Source organism: Acanthopagrus latus, chromosome 21 (genome assembly GCF_904848185.1).
Source record: "Acanthopagrus latus isolate v.2019 chromosome 21, fAcaLat1.1, whole genome shotgun sequence".
Classification (NCBI taxonomy): domain Eukaryota; kingdom Metazoa; phylum Chordata; class Actinopteri; order Spariformes; family Sparidae; genus Acanthopagrus; species Acanthopagrus latus.
Genome location: NC_051059.1, coordinates 3,119,484 through 3,141,982, shown reverse-complemented (window position 1 = coordinate 3,141,982; position 22,499 = coordinate 3,119,484). Strand labels below are relative to the sequence as shown.

The following is a 22,499-nucleotide window of genomic DNA, read 5'->3' as shown; positions in this document are numbered from 1 at the left end:
CCATACCCTCCCGTGTGCTTTAAGTGGAAAACATTTCGAAGACATTGAAGGATTTCTTTCAAGTTTTGTTTTTATTAAGGTTCAACACTCTAAAACCACATAACGAACATTATATAACACAAACCAGTACAAAATAAGCAGCTCTTTAGAGTCAATGGAGTCCATAAGTTTCACTCCGAACAGAGAGAATTGTTAATCATTTCCTGATACGTTTCTATAGTAGGATTATTTTAATCACATCAATCAAGGCATAACAGATATTCAGTATCTATAAACCTTAAGTGTTGATTGTTATCGGAGAGTCTTGGTTGTAAGCTTTTCTTCTTGGTTCAAACAGCCAGTGTTTGAGATTTCCATACTGAAGGCATGTTCATATTTCTCTTTCATTCAGAGTTGCCGTTCTGAGATGCAGCCACAACATCGCCTCCTCCACATATCTTTCGCCAGTTGACAGACATCTTTATAGGCTTCAGTCTCCACGCAGCCTGTTAAATGTCTGCTCATCTCCGTCTCCATCTCCCCACACCCTTTCCTCTGTTGTGTGGGTTACAGAGATCTGGGAAAACCTCACTTCTTCATCTGATGCCTGTTAATCTCTTCTGCCTTTGCCTCTTTACTTCCCCTCTTCATTTTGTCCACAACCTGCTGGCCATTTAACAGAGATATGGTAATGCTTCAGCTCCTCCTCAGACACCAGGCTGGGGGCACAGCTCATGAGGTCGGTGCCCCGGGAGGACTTGGGGAAGGCAATTACGTCCCGGATGCTAGGAGCTCCAACCATGATGGAGACCAGCCGGTCCAAACCTAAAGAAAGAGTAATCTGATTACTTTATCACCATTTACACCTTTTAGATTATGAATTGTTTTTTTGTTTTAGTAGTGGGTATTAAATATATCATGTCGTTTTCTGTATGCTTTGCTGAATACAACACTGCCACTTTAAACCTGATATCAAATTCCAGTTTTCCATATCTACTGTAAGTTGCACTACAACCATATGGGATATCACACGTCCTCTGCATGTTAAGCTAGCAAGCTGCTCAACTGCTACCATATTTAGCCAGTTAACAAATGTTGGCTTGTGTGACAACAATGTGAAAGTCACTCTGAATCAACTATCTATCTGCTCACAACTCTATTAAGATAAACTAAAAATGTCCCTGAAGCCAACGGGAGCTAACTCACACTGCTAACACTGGTGCTTCATTTGATGCTGAATAATAATCCAAGCTAACAAGCTGACCTAGCTAGAAAACCTGATACGGATATAGCATGAGCAGCCTTGTTTAGCTAAACTTCAACCTAAATCTAGCTTGTCAGCCTGTACTTAAGCTGAATCAGAATATCTTAACTTAGTTGTTATTCTAGCTATCTGGAGCTAAATGGTAAAATTTGGTACCAGCAGTTTAACTTGCTATTTGAAAAGAAGCAGGGGTCATATAGTTAGCTGAAAGGTGATAGGGCTGCAACAACACAACTGTCATTAAAAGTGACATTACAGACTGTATGATATCCTTGCATATGCTGCTAGGAAGACTGTCTTTTTATTGTGGCAAACAACCCTCTAAAGCATCTGGCACGAGATAATCATGTTTTGTTCTGAGTGTTTCCTTCCTCTTGTGTGTTGAGCTGTTTGTTGTTGTTTGTAGAAAAAGAAACACACATACATCACAAAAATATGTAATTGGATTAAAAGAAAACCTTTTGAATAAGGGCGTTTGTGTAAAACTGGGAGCCAAACTGAGTTTGGACTGACAGCCCACGTGCAGCTGAGTGGAAGTGGTCAGGTTCTTGACTGCAAACTGTCACAGCTTTGTAGACCTACACTCTACACATATGATCCGCAGCTGACTGTGGGATATCACCCCCATTAAACATATAAATGTGTCTAATTTGATGTGTATGTTTCTTTGTTGTTGGGTAAAGCGTGCTGTGTTCAGGTGCAGAGTTAACCTCACCGAGAGCAATGCCTCCATGTGGTGGTGCACCTGAATCTAGAGCCTCCAGCAGGTGAGAGAGAAGATTGGGATCCTCCTGCAGGACACATATCAAAAACAGTTATGACTGGTAATTGCTTCAGTCCATTTCCAAAGGTAGGCTTCACACTGGCAAAATAAACAATGACTGACCTTGAGGATATTCTTTAAAACATGAAGCTGTTCTGAGGCCTTGTGGATGCGGATGGAGCCTCCTCCAATCTCACAACCATTCAACACCAGGTCGTAGTGCTGCCCACGTACCTGGGAATGATGGAACACTCGGCTCTTAAGGATCTCACATGATGTACGATTATTTCTAAATATCCAAAATAATGAATAAAAAAAGGACAGCATGGAACTGATTTTGAGTGAATGTACACAGCTACCTTGTGTGGCTCTGTGTATAATAACTGTGTGTCCTCTGGCAGAGGAGCAGTAAATGGATGATGGGCAGACTCCAGCTGCCCTGGCTCCTGTTCACTTGGCAAGAACAGAGGGAAGTCCACAACCCACAGGAAGTGAAATGCTGAAGGGCTGCGGACTGAGATGCCATGAAACTCCAAGAGCTCTGCACACTGTAATCTGAGATTACCCAGCAATGGGCGCTGAGAGCAAAGCATGGGTGTAGTGAAAGGGTAGGGTGGATGGACAGAAGAAGAGAGTTTACATACAGTATATTCACATGATATTCAGTCAGTGGAAACAGCAAAACCCAATGTTACATGTACACATGCCTCCACATTCATAAGCACTTGTACACACAAATACACAGGTAAAAGTGTCAATGACATGAGTGCTTTGCTTGCCGTATTGTGCAACTTTTCCCTTCATCAGTCAGTGAGTCTCTCACCACAGTGTGGAGTGGACCGGCTGCCAGCAGCAGCAGGTCTCCTGGTTTGGCTCCAGTCCTCTTCAGCAGCTCATCTGCAGCTGAGACAGAAAGCAGCTTCTTCAGCGGAGACTTCAGCGTCCCGTCTTGTTTGACCAACACCACGCTGACCTCCTTGAGTCAAAGCATTCACACGAAGAAGAGGCACAATAAAAATACAGCAAAACAATTCTGTACAAAACTCAGTCACTCAATCACCACAGCTACGCGTTAAAAGTTTTTGTTTCTGATGTGTCAGAGAGATGTTGGTTCCCCTCTATAGAATTTTTGACATGGTATCTTGTGGCAGTGATATTGAACTGTATTTGGCACGTCACCTTCATGTACATGAAGACTGATGATGAACACATGGCTCTAAGGACTGCAATATCACTTCGGTCCACTTTAGTCCAGACAGAACTATTTCAGTAACAACAGGATGGGTGGCCACAACGTTTTGCACAGACGTTCATTTTTCCCTGAAGACGTACCTTGTAACATCTTGTGCCACCATTAGCTTTATCTTTGTATTTTGGGCCAAAATGTCGCAACAGCTACCGGATGGACTGCTATTAAATTTGGCACAGGTACCCTTGCTCTGCCCATAGTGGATCTGACAATGTTTGGTGACCCTCTGACTTCATTTAGTGCCACCATCACAGCTACCACAACCATCACTGCATTTAGTTTTTTTTCAACATTTGGAGCTGTTGTTCTGTTTAGTCACTGTCAGTAAATTCTACACATACACAATCCCGCTGAAAAAAAAAGGGTTTTAGGGGTGTGAAGTCTTAATAAATAATACCTGAAGATGGTTTGTAACTTTGACAGATGCTTATTAAGTCATGAATGTTCAATATTATAAAGGAATACATATGGTTTAAAGCCATATGTTCAGGCAATTTGACTTTGAAAGCTTCATAATGTCTTTTTGTGAAGGACTACTACAGTGGATTGCATCACTAGTGGTTTATACATTTATACACACAAAAAACTCAGCACGTACCAATTCCATTACAAATATATAGTACAAAACAACAAGAAACTGACCAAACACGAAATGTTGACTACATTTTACAATTACAAGACAATACAAGACGTGAATGTAAGGATACAGATGAAGAGCAAAGATAAACCTACCTGACCAAAGCAAGTCTTAGCTGTTTGTTTCAGCTTTTCCAAATCTTTCCCAGTGAATAATTTCTGTAGTAAAACACAGACAGAGACATCTTATTTGAGACAGACAGCTCTGGAGGGGTCAACAACGATCGAGGATGACAAATGTAGATATCAGCTGACCTGCCACTTACTAACCATAAGTTTGTTTGATGTGAAAAAGCTTTTTGTTTTATTGGTACATGGTCATGTATGTTCAGTCTGTTATGATGGTTTTCTTTCAACAGGAAACAGTTTTGTTCTTACCGCTGCACTGGTGACTTTGATTGCTTGAACGGAGCCTTCTGGTTGACTGAGAACTGATCTGAGGAAGTCAATTTCGGTGGATAGGAATACCTCACTGACATCGATCAGCTGGAAAGACAGACAGATAAGAACAGATGATAACAAGAGGATAAAATGTTTTGCCTTGAACGGAAATGATTTTGTAGTTTTGAGTCAACAGTCAAAGCCAAACAGTTTGGGTCATAATCAGTGTGCTGCTCCGGGTTTTCCTCCAGTAACCCACAATCACCCACCTTCATGTTGAACCTGGTATCAGGCTTGTCCACACCGTAGTCCCTCATGGCCCCTTCATACGTCATGGTTTGGAAAGGAACCGTGATGGGGCCTTTCTCTGCAGGCCAGGAGTACTGTAACAAACCCTCCACCAGGGACATGATACCTGCTGCGTCCACAAAAGACATTTCTATGTCTACCTGGAAGAGATAAAGAGAGGACAAAGATCAGGACTGTAGACCAACTACTTAAATCTATGTTAACACCGGGACAAAGGGGAACTGGTTCAAAACAAGACAAAACACATAAATCCCCACTTAGGCCAAAGGGACAGGATATAAAATCATTAAATGACTTCATAGTGAAAAATGGTGTCCAGACAAGTTCTGCAATCTCTTTGGAACATATTCTCATACAATCTTGTGCTCAGGATTTTTTGATTTTCACCCATAGGTGAATGTGAATACAGGAACAAATATTTACCTACTCTATTCTTTGAGCAGATTTGATTAATTCACCACTCATAACATGGGGGAGAGTATGAGAGTCTTTAGGGCAGACTGCAGTGACAGCAGTAAACCTGTGTGTGTGCGTTTTTGTCCTATCCAGCTTCCTACCTGGGTGAACTCGGGCTGCCTGTCTGGTTTGGAGCCTTCATCTCGGTAGCATCGGGCCATCTGGAAGTACCTGCAACAATGGATGAAGACAAAGACTGATGACCACGACATGCTTCTTGGCTACTGGCTGAAGCTGGTGAATAATCAACAAAACACTGGACCTGTCTCAGGTCGGGGTTATGAACAGTCGGCTGCAGCGTGAACATATTCAAACATAAAGGCTATATCCAAAATAACTCCTCACTCTAATCTGCCAATCATCTAAATCTATTCTTTCTTCCAAATGTTGATACATGATGGCAGTTAGCTCCTGGTTACTGACTGCCAGTGCCATATCTATTGAAAGAGTCTATCTATTGTTAGAATGACTCACTGCTACACACACTACCACAGATCAGGTTTCTGGTACTGACTACAACTAGACACTTAAAATGCTCACACTGAAACGCTGCTTGTACATTCAAGCATCAATAAAACATTAATGGTTAATGATTAATTGATTAATGGATCGTCACAAAACAATCAACACCAAACTTCTAGTTCCAACCTGTTGTGAATTCTGTGTCTGTTTGGTGGAGAATCTTTCATTGTTCAGTATTGAGTCTGAATGATTAATCACTAAGCTATAGATTCATCTTTGATGAAAATAACCGTTAGTTACAGACCATAATATATCAATATAAAATGTACAGAAGCAGTGATTCTGTATCATGAATACTTTTAGTTTTGATACTTCTCTGTACCGCTACTCTCTGTAAGTGAGGACTTTTAGTTGTAACAGTATATTTACACTGTTGTAGTAACAATTTTTCCACTTTAAAATAAAAAGTTGAATTTAGAAGCAACAAATGACACAGTCGATGCTGAGCATGAGGGTGAAAATGAACTTAAAGATAATAAAAAATGCATCACTGTTTGTGGCTTCAGTGGGGTCTAAACATATTCAGCTGCCTGGCTGGTTCTGTGCATGTGCACCCCTCACAGATGAAAAAGATTATGTCATGTCAGATCACTGATATAAAAAAACACATTATTCACTAATCCTCTGCTGCAGCCTTCCCTCACCGGTCTATACCCGCCACCATCAGGAGCTGTTTAAATTGCTGTGGGCTCTGAGGCAGAGAGTAAAACCTGCCCGGCTCTCTGGATGGAACCACAAACTCTTGAGCTCCCTGAAACAAGAAGGAACAAAGTCATGGCACTATACGTGTCTATCTGTATAAAAAAGAATGCTTTCTTGGATAATATTAAATGTCATATGTGTTGTGCCTTTGGGAGTATTGAGCCAAATTTAGGTCACCACCATTTTACAACAATGACATCAGCTCTTACAGTGTGACCTTCAGAGTAAGATGGAGACTACATTTAGTGTGGTTGATTTGGTATTTTTGACAGTCTATTACCATCAAACTGGTAATTCAGCACCTTGGAGATACATTGTTTGTAAGATGAAATCATTCACAGATAAAGGACCTCCTTACCCCTGGTGTTCTTTTAAACAAGGTGGGAGTTTCCACATCGACAAAACCTGCATAGAAGAAAGAACAAAACAGAATCAGGTGGGTTAAGTCACGCTTCATCAATACAGATCTAGATTCAAAAATGTTTCCTGCACTCTTTGTGTCTTATTTGCATGGTTTTTCCTCGATTTCGTCTAATTCCAATCAAACTCAACAAGACTCAACAGTGGCAGTATGCATGGAAGTGTGAATGTGAGTCTGTGTGTGACAGTGACAGTGTCTCTCGGCTCAGGACGATCACCACAGTCCAGCAAAAGATGAACTGAACAGAGGAATTCATCCATACCGTGCACATTACATAGGTATTCTCTCATCTTCATCACCAGCTGAGACCTCAGTCTGAGGTTCCTCTGCATCTGAGCTGACCTCAGGTCCAGGTAGCGATACTGCATCCGCAATATTTCAGATTTCTGTACAATTAAACAATGAAATGATTCAAATTTATCAAAGACAATGTTACTGCTCAATCACTTGAGCATTTGTACAATAGTGCACATACAGGTAACAGTGTGTTTCTTCTTACTTTGACAAAGTCTTTCACTTCAAAGGGCAACTTCCGGCACAGGTTGAAAACCTCCAAATCCTCGGCCAGGATTTCTATCTCTCCTGTTGCCATCCCCTGTTGGTGTGGACACAGCAGAAGGAGAACATGGAGCACTCTAAATGCCTACTGCAAAAAAGGTCCTCTGTTTATTCCATGTGGTCTAGTGGTTAGGATGCCTGCTTTTCACCCAGGTGGCCCAGGTTTGACTCCTGGTGTATGAACAGCACTTTCTCTTCCAAGGAATCAGTGACATGTTGTCTTTGATCTACAGCCCCTTTAAATCGTTGCTTGGGAGCCAAACTGACTCTGCACATATAAGAACCATTAAAAACAGTCCAGTCAATGAGATCGTGTTTGTTCTTCAGCGCTTTCCAGCATCTTTCTGGTTGTTTGTTGTATGTTTTCTGTCAAGATGTGCAATGTTTTGCTACTGTTTTTGAGACACATTTCATATTGAAGAATCACAATGTCTGAATGAAAACCAATCACTACACACTGTTATGTGTATCTCCTGTGTATATACATGTTGTTTTTTGTAAATATCTTATTCTTCTATTTGTTTTCCATTCAACTTTGAGCATGTTTGGCTAATTCTTTTTCCTGTACTTTTTGCATCTTGAGCTGCTGTAACAAGTGCGTTTCCTCACTGTGTCCAGGTGTGTCTTTATGGTTTAGCAGTGGTGACTGTCCTCATGGGAATAAGAAGACATTTTGACAGCCAGTCACAATCCAATGCTACACACTAACCTTGTTCTCCTGTCCCACTGGTCGTCGTATGACTGTTCCTGTTACCTTGATGACGGACTCCACGGCGAGATTACACAGCACTGCTTTCAAATGACTGGCAGACTTAAAACAGAAAGAAATCTGTTAAATTCAAATAGAACACAGCTGCCATCTTCTGTCTCTTAACACAACTCAAGCACAAGCCTCAGTTCCTTGTCTTCCTCATGTTTACTTCAGTAAATTCCCTCTCGTCATTATTAAGACATATCACTATTCTCATTTACTGTCTTTACCATCTGTTGTAATCATATCATAGTATTTGATATGTCTTCATCCTTACCTCTTCCTGAGGAATGAGAATTTGCGTCTGGCCGCTGAAATCTCGCAGGATGACAAACAGGTCCTGTCTGTTGTAGACAGAGACATATATTCTATTTGAGGCCCAGTGGGAGCAAAACAAGCAGCTGTGGGAGTTCTGGAGCTCCGCTTGCCAAAAAACGAGACCCAGAAAATGTAACTCCACACTTTGTCGTCTCATCGCTTGCTGAATTGTTGCATTGAGGAGAGAAATAAAAGAGTTCACATGATGTGTAGAATTAAATGTGATCCTAGAGCAGTGAGTTCTCTGACATCACTGGATCTGGCAGTGATGATAGCAACGCCTATCAGTCTGTCAATCACTTTAATCCAGACTCAAATATCTCAAGAATATCAAGAACACTGCAATTTGATGTGGTGGGGTTTTTTTTTTTGTTTTTTTACATTCATAGGTTCATCTCCTCTTGTGCCAATTAGTTGACAGCCATGGCTTTTAAGACTAAATGTCATTTGTCGATTACTTTAGTTTATGACCAAATACTTGCAAACTAATGACCTTCCCATCAGCCCCAGCTGTACCCAACCTACCACAGGTGCATGGCTGTAGACTGTAGTCTGGTAACTGTTACCTCTCATTGCTATCAGGAGCCAACAGTGGTGGAAGTCAATATGTAACATAGCTTCAGATACTTCTTTTGATATTTCAAACGTGGTTACTGTTCTCAGTATGTACACAGCAGTAAGAGTGTAATACCTGAGGTATTGGACCCAGCCACACAAGGTGACTTTCTCTCCCAAATGATGTAATGTCAGTTCACCACAGGTGTGACTCCTGAGTGACAGACTGCTGGGACCTGGAAGAGATACACAATTAGGATTATGGCCAGATGATAACTGGAATTGTAATACTTATATGGCGTTTAGGGCTGCAACTAATAATCATTTTTATTACCTATTAATTTGATGATTACTTATTAAATTCATTGTTTGGTATATAGAATATCTCAAAAGAAAAAGGAAAGAAAAGTGTTCATCACAATAACCCAGAGCTCAAAGTTATGTTTTAAGATTACTTCTTCTTTGTTCAACCTTATCAGAAAACTTTAGTTTCACTCCATCACTTTGTAAAACTGTTAGAAATAAAAGTCAGGACTTCCTGTGGCAACCATTGTTAATGTGATTAGTAACACGGTGAAACAGTTCTGTTGTTCACTTCAGTGACCTAATGACCCTTTATCATTACTGCAAATCAAACTGTAATACCACACCTGCAGTCTGCTTTATACACACATTCATTCTGCTAATAAGTGATGATGATTTGCTTCAGTGGATAATAATGGTGAGCATATGGAGCTGTTGGTTGTAAATTCACTGTGAATACACAACTGGATGAAGGTAAAAACAAATGAATAACAATGATTCTCTTCCAGGACTTCTTGGGTGGACTTCAAGGAAACACATTCATTTTTATGTGTGCACATCCTGTCCAGAGGCACAATCAGTGAATTCAGTCATGATCGCTGACACAGCTGGTAACCTTTACAGTACCTGTGGTGGGAGGGTCAGAGAGGCAGAGTGTGTCTGAGCAGCTCAGGTGTCTGACCTGAGGTTTCCACAGAGGGCGTCTTTGCCAGGAGCGGAGAACCGAGCTGTGGTAGCAGGCAGTGTGAGCGCTGAGTCCTCTCAACACTCTCTGCAGCACATATCTGCTTCTTGATGCCATTTTCCCTCAACACAGTGAGAGACACCGGGCTGGTGTAACCTTATGTCCTTGTCTCTCGCTGTTTGAATTAAGCATATGGGAGCTCCTCTGACACGGAGGGAAGACTAATATTAACAGTTTCTCGGTGTAGTGACACCATTATTCAACATGAGAGTGCTGGCAGAGAGGCAGACTGCAGAGACGCTGTGTTGACTGGCAAACCTCCGCTGTCACGTCCTGTCTTCCTGCTTCCGCCTTGTCGGTCGTCAGCGCTGATCCAGACACACACACTTCCACTGTGTCGGGTACAAGTCGAGGACGCAGAAGCGGATGTTGCGTCAGGTTGTCTTCAGGCCAAAGTACTCGATCTGCTACACCGTCGATTTAAATCGATCCATCAACTGTACTTTTTTGCGCACATATTTACTGTCGATATAACAGTGACCAACGTTTCTAAATAACACTGACAACCGAACATAGCAAATTATACGAATAAATAAGAATTAATGAGTGAGTCAAAAATATTTAATGAGTGTTGTTATTACATTTAAATCAAGGAAACATAAAGCTGTTAAAGCTGTTAAAACACAGAATGATGTAGAGCTTCAGACCTCTGTTTAGATGTCTTTAGCAGTAACGTTAAAGAGACGTAACGTTAGACATGTTTCATTTGAAACGTGCCAAACGAGACTTGTTTCTACTCTGAGAGTTTTCTTTTTCAAACAGGGCAAATAGTTAACTCGGTCCAGCAGGGGCGCTGATCCACAGTACAGAATGAAAACGGTGTTCCTGAAAGTAATGTCTGTATGGATACCAGCTCATATCACTGTCAGCTGAAACGAGATGAGATTGTAATGAATGCTACAGAAAGACTTAAGAGTGACTGAACAGTTAGCTTCAGCAAGACAGACGTGAAGAGTTTTATCAATCAGTGATGGAAGGAAAGGTGGCAAAACCTCCTGCATAACAGACTGCTGGGACCTGGATAAGATACTGAATTAAGTTTTTGGCCAGATGATATCTAGAATTGTAGCAATTGTGCGTTTATCAATTTGATAAGTATTTAATAAATCAGTTGTATGGACAATAGAATTTCAGGGGGGAAAGTGTAACTAACAGTTTTACAGTTTTAAGATGAGTTCTGTTGTCCAGACAACAGTCCAGATTCAAGACTCTTCATTTAATGTCATAAGTGACAAAGAAAAGCAGTGGATGTTCACATTTCAGAGGCTGGAATGAAATGTTGACGTTTTGCTTGACAACAGACTGAAAGAGGATTATTAACATCCTACCAATACTGATTTTCTTTCAACTGACAAATTGATTGAAATACTAATTGTTGTCTTACAGTGTTATCCCCTACAAATGTCCACTGTCCAAATTAATTAGTCTAAGCAAGCTGGGAAACTGTCAAGTTACAAAATAACAAAGTTAGCAACTGACTTTTGTGCAACACAATTCATTTCGTTAAACACAAATTTTAATATTTCATGTGACCTTGCCTACATTTGTTATATCTCGATAAATATGGATATGAAAAGACATTGCTCTAATCTAGTGTCATAATGATTTCAACCTGATCAGACAGCTGTAGTTTCACTCCATCACACTCCACAAAACTTAAAATAAATAAATAAATAAATAAATAAAAATAAAAAGCGGCAACCATTGCTGATCTGAGGGCAGAAGTAGGAGGAGTGAGGAGTACAGGAGGGAGCAGGAAGCATCAGCCCGTCATATTCAGACTTACACTTGGTCACATTGGACTGAACAGTTCAATATGCAAAATAAATAGTACAAATACTGACTACTGTGTCTGAGGACCAGCAGGAGAGCATGTGGTGGACATGAGGAGGAGAGAAGACACTTTAACCTCATAGACATTCTACAACATAACTCAAGAAGTGAGTGTTATCAGATCCTTCAGTGCCTCAGAGTAACCAACAGAACTGAGAGAATATACTTTTTTTTTATTTGGTTTTCTTTCTTTCTTTCTTTCTTTCTTTCTTTCTTTTCGTGTTTAATATTACACATAGAGGTTCTGATCCAAACTCCAACCCAGCTGGTGGCGGTAATGTACCAATTAATTGTGTGCCAATCGCCATTAAAGCGCGGAGAAGAAGAGAGGGCCGCAGCTCTGAGCTGACACTGGCCGTCAGACATGTCGGCCAGCAGGCTGATGAGAGCCGTCAGAGTGGCTGAGTTCGGAGGGCCGTCAGTACTCACACTGTGCTCAGATGTGACTGTCCCGCAGCCTGGACACAGACAGGTGAGACACAAGTGGGACGCAGTCTGATGAAGTTGATCAAAATGTGTCACTTTACATTGTGCAATCATGCTTTAAACTTTAAACCTGAGCACGTTTGCTGCAGAACTTCCAGGTGTCAGTGATCACAGGCTTTACATACATCGAACAGTGTTTCACTTGTTAACCTTGACCAATCAACTGGGGTGAAGTTAGTTTCAGGTTGGTATATTCCCTCGGGTCCAGCCGGGACTGTACTGAGGTTCCCCCAGTGTGAGCAGCAGCAGGACGGTTAACTCACCTCCAGGGCCTCGCACCGAATCACCGGAGACTGATTAAGGGACCGTCATTAAATTACTTAGCATTAATATATTAATACAATTCAACTGCTGTTTTTTCAATATCTTCCATGTTATGTGACCCAGTGACTCCAAACCAGCAGCACATTGTATTACTAAACTGGGCAAATAAGACTTCCCGTTTTTTTCTTTTTTTTTTTTTTTTCTTTTTTTTGTTGCACTGTAGTGCTTCCTCTGTTATATATGAATATTAATATGTAGAAATTATGATTTTTTTTTTCTCAATAGCTTCCATGTAATGTGCCCCATTTGACTCCAAACCAGCATCAGATTGTGCTCCTAAGTGGGTCAAATAAGACACACCACTTTCTATTGTGTGTGTGTGTGTGTGTGTGACCAAAGGATTATTAGAAGAGCTTGTATTTGTCTCTTTTTTTTGAGATTTGTGTACTGGCGTCCACATGTAGTATTTTATTTTGAAAAGTAACTGGATGTTGTATTTTTATGTCAGTGTGTGACTTCCTGTCTGCTCAGTGCAACTGAATTGCTGCGTTGTAGACTTCATAGATGCAGCACAGCAGCCGTGGTGGAAGTTAACACACTTGCTGTGTCTCAGTTCAGGGTCTGCATCCTTTGGAGGAGCATTTGAAGGCCAGTTATGTCACAACGCCACGCAAATGCTGTCCCAGTTCGAAGGCTCCTCCAAATGCAGCCCACAAACGCTCCTTCTTTTCCCTCAGTTTGGAGGATGCACCGCTACTATCCTTAGTGGCCTCACATATCCCAAGATTCTTTGCGCATCCAAAAAAAAATGGCGACATCTCGTGACGTAGACCAATGGTTCTCAACCGCCTTTTCCCGTATTGTTCTTGCTTTCTGTCAGTCAGTATCACATTGATGATCGCCATGGCTCCGGTGCAGAAAAAAAAAAAGTAATTCAAACTTTCTGTCATAAGATATGCAGAGGAAAACTCAGGAGAAGCAGCCGCTAGACGTTTCACTGTCAACCAGAAGAGAGTGAGAGATTGATGAAAAATCAAACTGAGCTTCAGCGTCCGTCTGAGGAGGACAGCAACAGGGCCCGGCTGCCTGCTGGAAGGAGGAAGAAGGCTAGTGATCAAAATGAAATCAGGGCGATGGAGAAACAAATGTACGCCACCGTGAGTGACAGCAGAGATGAGGAGTTTGCAGCGAGTGGTCGGCTGAATTGTTTCCTCCGCCGCAGCAGCTTCACTTGCAGAAGGATGCCAGAGAATTCACCGAGAAGCTGGCGAAGTTTGTGACATTTTCATCCCGGATTTTTGAGAGGAAGGAATTAAACGCCTGTCCCAAATTGCCACCTGGTCTGTTAAGTGATTGAAGCAAATAAACGCCTGGCTATTATTTGGTATTTTATGGTATGATAACTCTCCCAGCCCGGGGAGAGAGACGCACCACAGTGCTCAGCTGCAGACACAGCAGAGAGGTGACGAGACACGACTCATCATGACTGACAGGCGTCAAGGCCACTCAGCGTTACCTTACTGACCCGCCCCCAACTATTTCATTTCGTGCAATTCTGGACAGCTGTTTTTTTTTTTTTTTCTCTTCTTCTTCTTCTTCCTTCATGGGACCCTGATGGCATCTTGCGGGGGGGCAACTGCAATGAACCAGCTTTGAGGGGGCCCAGCTTGCAAAGGTTGAGAACCCCTGGCGTAGACCGTCACTTCCGTGGGCCTGGGCAGCAGAAATTGTGACGCAAGGGTAAAACATCTAGTGACGCAACCAGGAAATGCTTCAAAGGCTAGACCGTCCCATTTAACAATAATTGACGCAGTTAACAAGGTCAAGGTTGCCTTCGAAGACCTCAAAGGATGCAGACCCTGAATTGAGACACAGCAGACTTCAGTGAAACGGCTCCGCTGGCATGGTGGAGCTGTAACGCAGCGGACACGTATCTGGTGGAATCATGGGTAAGCGTCAAGAGTTCGTTTGGCCTTTGTTCACTTAAAGTGAAACCCTTTCCTTTCATATTCGGAACAACTTTAGGACCCTCCCCCTCCACACATTAGCCAATTACAGTGCCATTCCCCATTCCCTGCCCCTCTCACACATTGGCCTGCCATCTGTGATTCCAGATTCCAGATTCTTTGATTAATCCCTTCCAAGTACCAGTGAAATAAAAAATGTAAAATTTAGTCGCAAACCATTTGGTGACCATTTGGTGGCAGTCTGGAGCCTGTCATTAAGGGCTTTGTACATGAGGAGGAGGGTTTTAAATTGTATTCTGACTTTTACAGGAAGCCAGTGCCAGTGTTCTCCATTGAGGCTTGTTTCTCCATCGAGGCTAATATGGGAGAAATATGATCTCTAATACCAGTTCTTTTTTTCAGTACACGTGTTGCAGCATTCTGGATCAGCTGGAGAGTCTTTCTGTTTTATCCCCAATAAATCTGTAATTAGGATAATCCAGCCTTAAGGTAACAAAAGCGTGGACTAATTTCTCTTCATCTTTTGTGCCAGGATGTTGGTGATATTTGCAGTGCTCCGTAGGTGGAAGAAGGCACCCCTTGAAACTTGTTTTATGTGGGAAATAAATTCTGGTCAAAGATAACTCTCAGATTCCTTACAGTGGTGGTGGAGGCTAGAGTAATGTCGTCCAGAGTATCTCCATTTTATATACCCTTTTGCATATGCATGCATCTAGTTTTTACATGATGGCTTTCAAAGCTGAGTCTAGATCCATGTCTCTTTCTGCTGTAGGTGTTGATCCGTGTCCATGCCTGTGGAGTGAACCCTGTTGAAACCTACATCCGGGCTGGTACTTATGCCCGCAAGCCCACCCTGCCATACACACCAGGCACGGACGTAGCTGGAGTGGTGGAAACTATTGGAGAAGGAGTCACTGCAGTAAAGGTCAGACTAATAAACCCTGCATTTACCAAATACATATTTAAAGTGCAACATGAGAGAAGTTGATTGTAATGATTTTGGTTAATCTTGCATCGGAGGAGTGATCTCTAGAAACTGTGGTTCCAGTAATGCTTCTTGGGATGTCATGTTGTGTTTGGGAGACCCAATAGTGAGTTAAGACTATATTTACTCTACATTTTGGTAAATAGGCAAAATTAAAAGTATGTTGAATTTGGCATAATCACTTCCTGTTTGCACTGTACACATGGATGTACCGACAACTATCACTGGATTAATTTGGTACTAAAGAAATATGATTACCCTAACGCAAGGGAAACTGCCTTGTTATGTAAACTAGTGGAGACTGCTGCATGTAAGTAATTAATTCAATGTGTAAGTAATTCTGTGTGTGTTTTCCAGGCAGGTGACCGTGTGTTCACCACAGCCACCGTCAGTGGCGGTTATGCAGAGTACACTGTAGCAGACGATGACTGTGTCCACAAACTACCCGCTGCCTTAGACTACACCCAGGGTGCAGCATTAGGGATCCCCTACTTCACTGCCTACAGAGCTTTGGTTCACAAGTAAGACCCCAACACTGCCACAGTTTGGTTAACCCCTAACCCTGACCACCATGGTGGAGGAGAAGGTGTCACAGGTCTGAATCTGGGTCAGAGACTGCATTCACACTTTTTTTTTAATGCGCAGTCGGGATCAAAAGATTAAATTCACTTGTAAAGAAAATGTGTATCGGTGCAGTCTTCACTTCCAATGATTTTTACAGCTCTTATTTTTCTGTGATGGAGCGAGAGGAACTCATACAGCATTGTCACAAAAGAAATTATTGAAATTTGGTTCAAATCTGAATTTATTATAGGTCTTCTGAAAATGTGACTAGATCTGCTGGCTCAGAAATATACAGTTGTGCTCCAGCTAATCACTAAATTGATGGTTCAAGTTACTGTGTGTACAGTTGTGTTCATAAGTTTACATACCCTATTTCTTATTACCATGTTCTGCCCTCCTCAACATCAGGGACAGCTTGAAGTCTTTTGTGGTAGTTGTAGATGAGGCACCTTATTTTCTCAGATAGTAAAGCTGCCCATTCTTCCTGCCGAAAGGCCTCTAGTTCCTGTAAATTCTTGGGCTGTCTGGCATGAACTGCACGATCTCCACAAAGTGGCTCGATGATAGTGAGGTGAGAGACTGAGATGGCCACTAGCGTTCCGAACGTTGTGTAATCAAATACACCGGTATGGCAGGATAATAAAAATTAATATCATAACGAAAATATACACCATTATTCAGTGTGAACCGGTATACCGCCCAGCACCAGGATGAACCATGCAGGGGTCTGTCAGGAGCCCAGAAACTCACTGACTTTTCATACACACACTCTGACTACGAGCTAACAGATCACAGGTGAGGATGAACACCTTTATTAGCCATTTAAACCTGTGTGTGTCAACTTGTGTGTATGTTATCAGGCCAAAACCTCCAGGGTATGTAAACTTTTGATCAGGGTCATTTGGGTAGTTTCTGTTGTCATTATGATTTGAAAAGTGCAAACAAAACTGTTAATAAATGGCTTCACTCAACCACTAACCATGAGTGAAAGAAAATTTTTTTGTGGTATCATTCATATTCTCTGAAAAATGGCAAAAAAAATCACACATCCTGCCAGGGTATGTAAACTTATGAACACAACTGTACACACAGTAAGTTGAACGATCAATTTGGTGATCACAGAAAGTTGTGTGAATCAAATGTTCTTTGGAGCATGGCCTCTTAACTTCTTCTGAGTGATTCTGAATGATACCAGCTGCTGACTTTTCTGGGCCAATTTAAATATCCTTATTTGAAACAGCCATTAGACTCAGCTACAAACACTACAGTGGGAAAGTCTAAGAAGCTCAGCATTAATCTGAAAGATCACATTGTTGATTTGAACATGCCAGGAAAATCACTTGGAAACATTGCAAAGCACTAAACGGTTCCAAGATCAACTGTTAAACCAATTGTTTGTGTGTGCATGGCACAGTTGTGTCACTGCCATGATCAGGAAGAAACATCAAAATATCACCTGCTGCTGGAAGAAAACTGGTCAGGATGGTCAAGAGTCAACCTAAAATCACTAAAAAGCAAGTCTGTAATGAATGAGAGCTGGTGGCAAACAGCTGTCAGTGTCCACAGTCAAGTGTGGTTTGCATTAAAATGGCCTGAAAGGCTGCTGTGTAAGAAAGAAGCTCCTGCTCCAGGAGCAGCGCCTTAAAGTTCCACTGAAGTTTGCCACCGATCAAAGGGACAAATAAAAGTACCTCCTGGAGGAAAACTCTGTGGTCACATGGAACAAAAATGAACTTGTTTGGTCACAATGAGCATCAGTGTTTGGAGGAGAGAAGGTGAGGCCTTAAACACCAAGAACACCTCACCTACTGTCCAGCATGGAGCCAGTAGTATGTATGCTGTGGGCCTGTTTTGCTGCCAGTGGATCTGCTGCTCTAAAGAAACTAAATGGAATAATGAGGAGGGAGGATTATCTCCAAATTCTTCAGGAAAACATAAAATCATCAGCAGAAGATGGGCTCTTGTGTGCAGTTGGGTGTTCCAACAGAACACCTGTAAGGTGAAGATCTGATAAGCCTCATGTTTAAACAAAAACAAAAAACAGGTGAAGATCACTCCCTCTCGGTGGCAGACAAACTGTTTTAATGCCACAAAACTGTAAGGTGGAAATGTCATGTTTTTCATCATTAAAGTCTACAGCGATGGGAGCAGTATTTTTTTTTACGTATATCATGTGTACTGCGTACCTGTCGACCCTAAGGTGTGCAACAGCTGCACTCTTTAAATCCCCCCATCACTCACATCGAAATCACTCTGGGAGGGGATTTCATTAAGCACAGTATGGACAGCAGGGATACACAGAAAAAAATATATGGGTATTTAGGGAAATACTGAACCTTTTTTTAAAGATTTTTATAAAAGGTCTCTGTGCTTAGTGGGGAAGTCATGAAGTACTAAGAGACCAACTAACAAAAAGATTGTATTTATGAGATTTTGTTCAGAATAAATACTATAAAACAACACGAGACTTAACTTCATGCATGCCAATTATTCACTGATGTTGTGACTAAACTGTGTTTTAACTGATGTGATGTGTCTTGCAGAGCCCAAGTTAAGGCTGGACAGACCGTCCTCATCCATGGAGCCAGCGGAGGGGTGCGCTGCCTTTTTTTTCCCCCCATCTTTCTTTTTTCTTTGTGATTACATCTGCGATCTGCACCTCATGTGTCTGTGTGTTTAGGTTGGTGTGGCAGCGTGCCAGTTGTCCCGTGCGCTCGGTCTCAAAGTGTTGGGGACAGCAGGGACACCGGAGGGAATGAAGCTGGCTCTCCGAAGTGGAGCTCACCTGGCTTTTAATCACAGAGAAGAGGACTACACAGACAAAATAATGGTATACACACACATTCCCACACACACGCCACAGGAGCAGCAGGTGGAGAGGAAGTCATGAATGACGCTCACCAAGAATTTAATCGTCTTTACTGCTTCATTCTTATTTATGGTTTTAGATGTGGTTACAAAGGTGTGCGTGTGTGTGTCTGTGTGTCTTTTTCCAGGAAGCCACAGAGGGCAAAGGCATAGATGTCATAGTGGAGATGCTGTCAAATGTCAACCTCAGCAAAGACCTCCAGATGTTGGCTTATGGAGGATGTGTTGCAGTCAGTATGACCTTTAACACTAACATGCATTGTGAAGATTTTTTTTAGGAGTCTAACGCTGAAAATAAACAGTTATTTTTAGCTTCTGAATATTGTGTGAATACGGCCCCAGATTTCTATTGCTCTGTGGTGCAGCAACCAATCACTGTGCTGTGCTGACAGTATTACACTTGTCTCTTAAATTGTTTCTTAAAGCTTATAGCTCCATGCAGTAGTTGGACCCCAGTGTAGCCAATACCTGTAGACTTTTATATACTCCTCGTTTATCTGTCTTTGTTTGTAGATCGTTGGCTGTAGAGGCCCGATAGAGATCAACCCCAGAGACATCATGGTTAAAGAGAGCCGCGTCGTGGGAGTCGTCCTCTTCTTCAGCACACCGGTACAAACATAAGCCATGTTTTACATTCACATAGTGTTTAGATTGTTCTTATTTTTAAAAGCCTTCACATACTCGATGATTCACATGGAACCACTTCATGCACCAAACCTCTGTGCGACTGAGAAGAATTAGAGTTTTTGTTGGTTGTTCCATATATTGCCTGAAGAAAGACCCTGCCAATGCTCACAGTCATCACATCATAATTCATAATGATCGGGAGCAAAACATTTTTGTCATGGAGCCAAGAAAAACAAATCATGATATAATGTCTTAGCTATTTAAAATAAATGTACATCTCTGGTTGTCGTCTCTCAGGAGGAGAAGAAGGAGTGTGCAGCGCTGCTCTATGCTGGGATGGAATCAGGCTGGCTACATCCAGTCGTCGGTTCCCAGTACCCACTCGACAAGGCTGCCCAGGCCCACCATGACATCATTGAGTGTCCTGGAGCAGCTGGGAAGGTAGTTCTGACCATGTGAAGATGTGATCATATCAAAGGTCAAAGGTCATCATGTAGGATCTTTGGACTTTTTGCAACAATCAAACAATGGTTAACATTAAGCTGAAATGATTACTGAAAATGATCTTGAATCTTTTCACTGTAGTAACTGAAGGCATAAAAAACCATAAAATTCAGGCTGGATTAATTGATCTTTTTGGCCAATGTGGGGACAGCAGAACATTCTATTAAGTTGGTATGTTGGAATAATAAAACTGCTTATTTACATCCAGCAGACACGGAGCAACATGAGTGTTAGCTTACAGTTATGTTTCTGGCCACTTCATGAATGGAAGTCATATGTTCCCTTTCTTTTAAGCTCTGTTTTGGTCTTCGTCAGCTCCTGAGAAAATAATGGCATTTAGCTGCTGAACGCAACGCAGATGCCTCTGATATTCAACCAGGCATTCACTCACCACAGGTTCTGTGTTGGCTCACCAGGTTCTCTCTCGTCCTTTTCCCTTCACCTCTCTGTAGGGTTTTGTTCATGAAGAAAAGTACATTCCAGCTCCAGTCAGCATTACACTACATAAATGTATATGCACTGTGTATGTGCAACGTGTATAGAGATAGCTGCTGCAGTCAGTTTGATAAAAGGGAGTAAAAATAAATGCACTTTTTAATTCCAAAGATTTAATTAAAAATCTAACTTTCCTACCATTAGTACACAGCTGCAGTTAGAGCAGAATATGATGTGACTCTGGGCATTTATTCTTCCAGAAGGTCTGGCTAGGGCAGCTGTAGCTCAGCGGGTAGAGCAGGTCGACTAGTGATCGGAAGGTCGCTGGTTAAACTCCTGGCTCCAGGCAGGGCTGAGCTGCATGTTGAAGTGTCCTAGAGCGAGATACTGAACCCCACATTGCTCATCAGTGAGGGCCCTGCGATGAGCTGGCGACTTGTCCAGGTAGTACCCTGCCCTCGCCCTGAGACAAGGCTGGGATTGGCTCCAGCAGCAACACCCCGTGACCCCATGGAAAGGGATAAGCAGCTACGGACAATAACATGACATAACAAGATCTGGCTCTGCACCCAACTCTCCTCAAGGCCTGGGGGGTATTCCAGAAAGCAGGTTTTGTGATAACTCTGAGTTTGTTAACCCTGAGATGAGAGAAACTGAGTTTTCAGTTCTAGAAACTCTGGGTCTGTTACTGCGGTAACTTACTCTGTGAACCTAACCTGCTCGCTGGCAGGTTTACCTGAACAAACCCTGAGTCTGACGGAGCTGTCTGGCAGCAGCTGTCCTCTCCTTCTCAGTCCGATTATGTTGAAGCAGAAATAATTCACAGTTTTACACCAGGAGGAGAGTTTAGATTTATTTAGATGAGCTCTCACTCCCTGACGAGGACTGAACCGAACAGCAGACCGCTTCTCATCAGTCCGTCATTTATATTCTCCAGCTGCACAGCGAATATCAGGCTACACATCATCGCTGACGTGCTCTCAGATCTCAACAATCCTCTTGGTTTGTTTTTTTGTTTGTTTTTTTGTTTTTTTTAATCACTTCACAGGTTAATCAATCACCTTCCAGCAGCCAGAAAAAGAGAAATAACTCACATTTCATTTGGCTTTCTTTCTGTATCTCCCACAGATAACTACACAAGTAACCATCAGCAGAGCCTATTTTATTTTTCCCAACAACGTAATTTCAAAGTCCGTGTTTCTAGTTTGCTGCTGCATTGAGTATAAGATGAAATGACTTCTAGTTCAATCTGTAGACAGTAAGTGTGTGTCTGCCTCTAATGTTGGTTCCTGGGCGTGAGTGATGCCCTCAGCCTCTGGTCACCTAGCGACCTGACTCAGGATCAGCTCCTCTGGTCACCCAGCGACCTGACTCAGGATCAGCTCCTCTGGTCACCCAGCGACCTGACTCAGGATCAGCTCCTCTGGTCACCCAGCGACCTGACTCAGGATCAGCTCCTCTGGTCACCCAGCGACCTGGCTCAGGATCAGCTCCTCAGCCTCTGTCGGACGTGGTGGAGGTGGAGGTGAACACCACTTCATGTTCAACTACTCCGCAGGATGTTCAGACACAGATGTGTGTTAAACATTATCTGTTGGTGGGAAAAGCTACTACAAGTTAAAATATCCACTGAATAAACTTTTACTTTGCTTAATATGTGAAATAAAACCAAAGTGAGGAGCCATCGTGAGACTGTTTTTATATTTAATTTTAAGCCATGTGTTACCCCCCCACAGAAAATGTCTGCCTCCTGTTTTCTCCCCTGTTGTCATGGTGAATCAAAGTATCAGAGTTCAATTGATTATGGCTTTTTACTAGTCATCAGGCACGAGCTCAACTCAGAGTTAACATACTCAGAGTCGACCTACCTGACTCAGATCAGCTGTTCTGGAACTGAAAACCCAACAGGGTAAGTCAACTCAGAGTTCAGAGTTTGTTGAACCTCCTTTCTGGGATAGCCCTCAGCTCACCTCTGAGCAGTAGCTTAAAAATGGAAGTTTTCACCATGAATGACGTGAATTTGTATTGCCTGGCATGAGTTGCCTTGTGTCTGA

General features: G+C 42.2%; 2 protein-coding genes across 2 annotated transcripts; one reads left to right on the top strand and one right to left on the bottom strand.

Annotated features, from left to right (window-relative positions):
* Positions 1–52: 52 nt before the first annotated feature.
* Positions 53–10,314, bottom strand: dars2 (aspartyl-tRNA synthetase 2, mitochondrial). Its single transcript, XM_037085054.1, has 17 exons — positions 9,795–10,314; positions 9,001–9,100; positions 8,269–8,335; positions 7,950–8,051; positions 7,182–7,277; positions 6,945–7,068; positions 6,620–6,666; positions 6,204–6,310; positions 5,139–5,208; positions 4,542–4,721; positions 4,270–4,377; positions 3,988–4,050; positions 2,830–2,982; positions 2,366–2,584; positions 2,130–2,240; positions 1,959–2,034; positions 53–804 (listed from the first exon to the last, which is right to left on the bottom strand). The coding sequence occupies exons 1-17, from the start codon at positions 9,967–9,969 to the stop codon at positions 614–616; spliced, it is 1,989 nt and encodes a 662-aa protein (XP_036940949.1). The 5' UTR covers positions 9,970–10,314; the 3' UTR covers positions 53–613.
* Positions 10,315–12,041: 1,727 nt separating this feature from the next.
* On the top strand, positions 12,042–20,220 carry cryz (crystallin, zeta (quinone reductase)). The gene is made up of 8 exons (XM_037084857.1): positions 12,042–12,217; positions 15,235–15,387; positions 15,805–15,968; positions 18,555–18,606; positions 18,692–18,841; positions 19,008–19,109; positions 19,393–19,488; positions 19,804–20,220. The coding sequence occupies exons 1-8, from the start codon at positions 12,110–12,112 to the stop codon at positions 19,963–19,965; spliced, it is 987 nt and encodes a 328-aa protein (XP_036940752.1). The 5' UTR covers positions 12,042–12,109; the 3' UTR covers positions 19,966–20,220.
* The last annotated feature ends 2,279 nt before the right edge of the window (positions 20,221–22,499 follow it).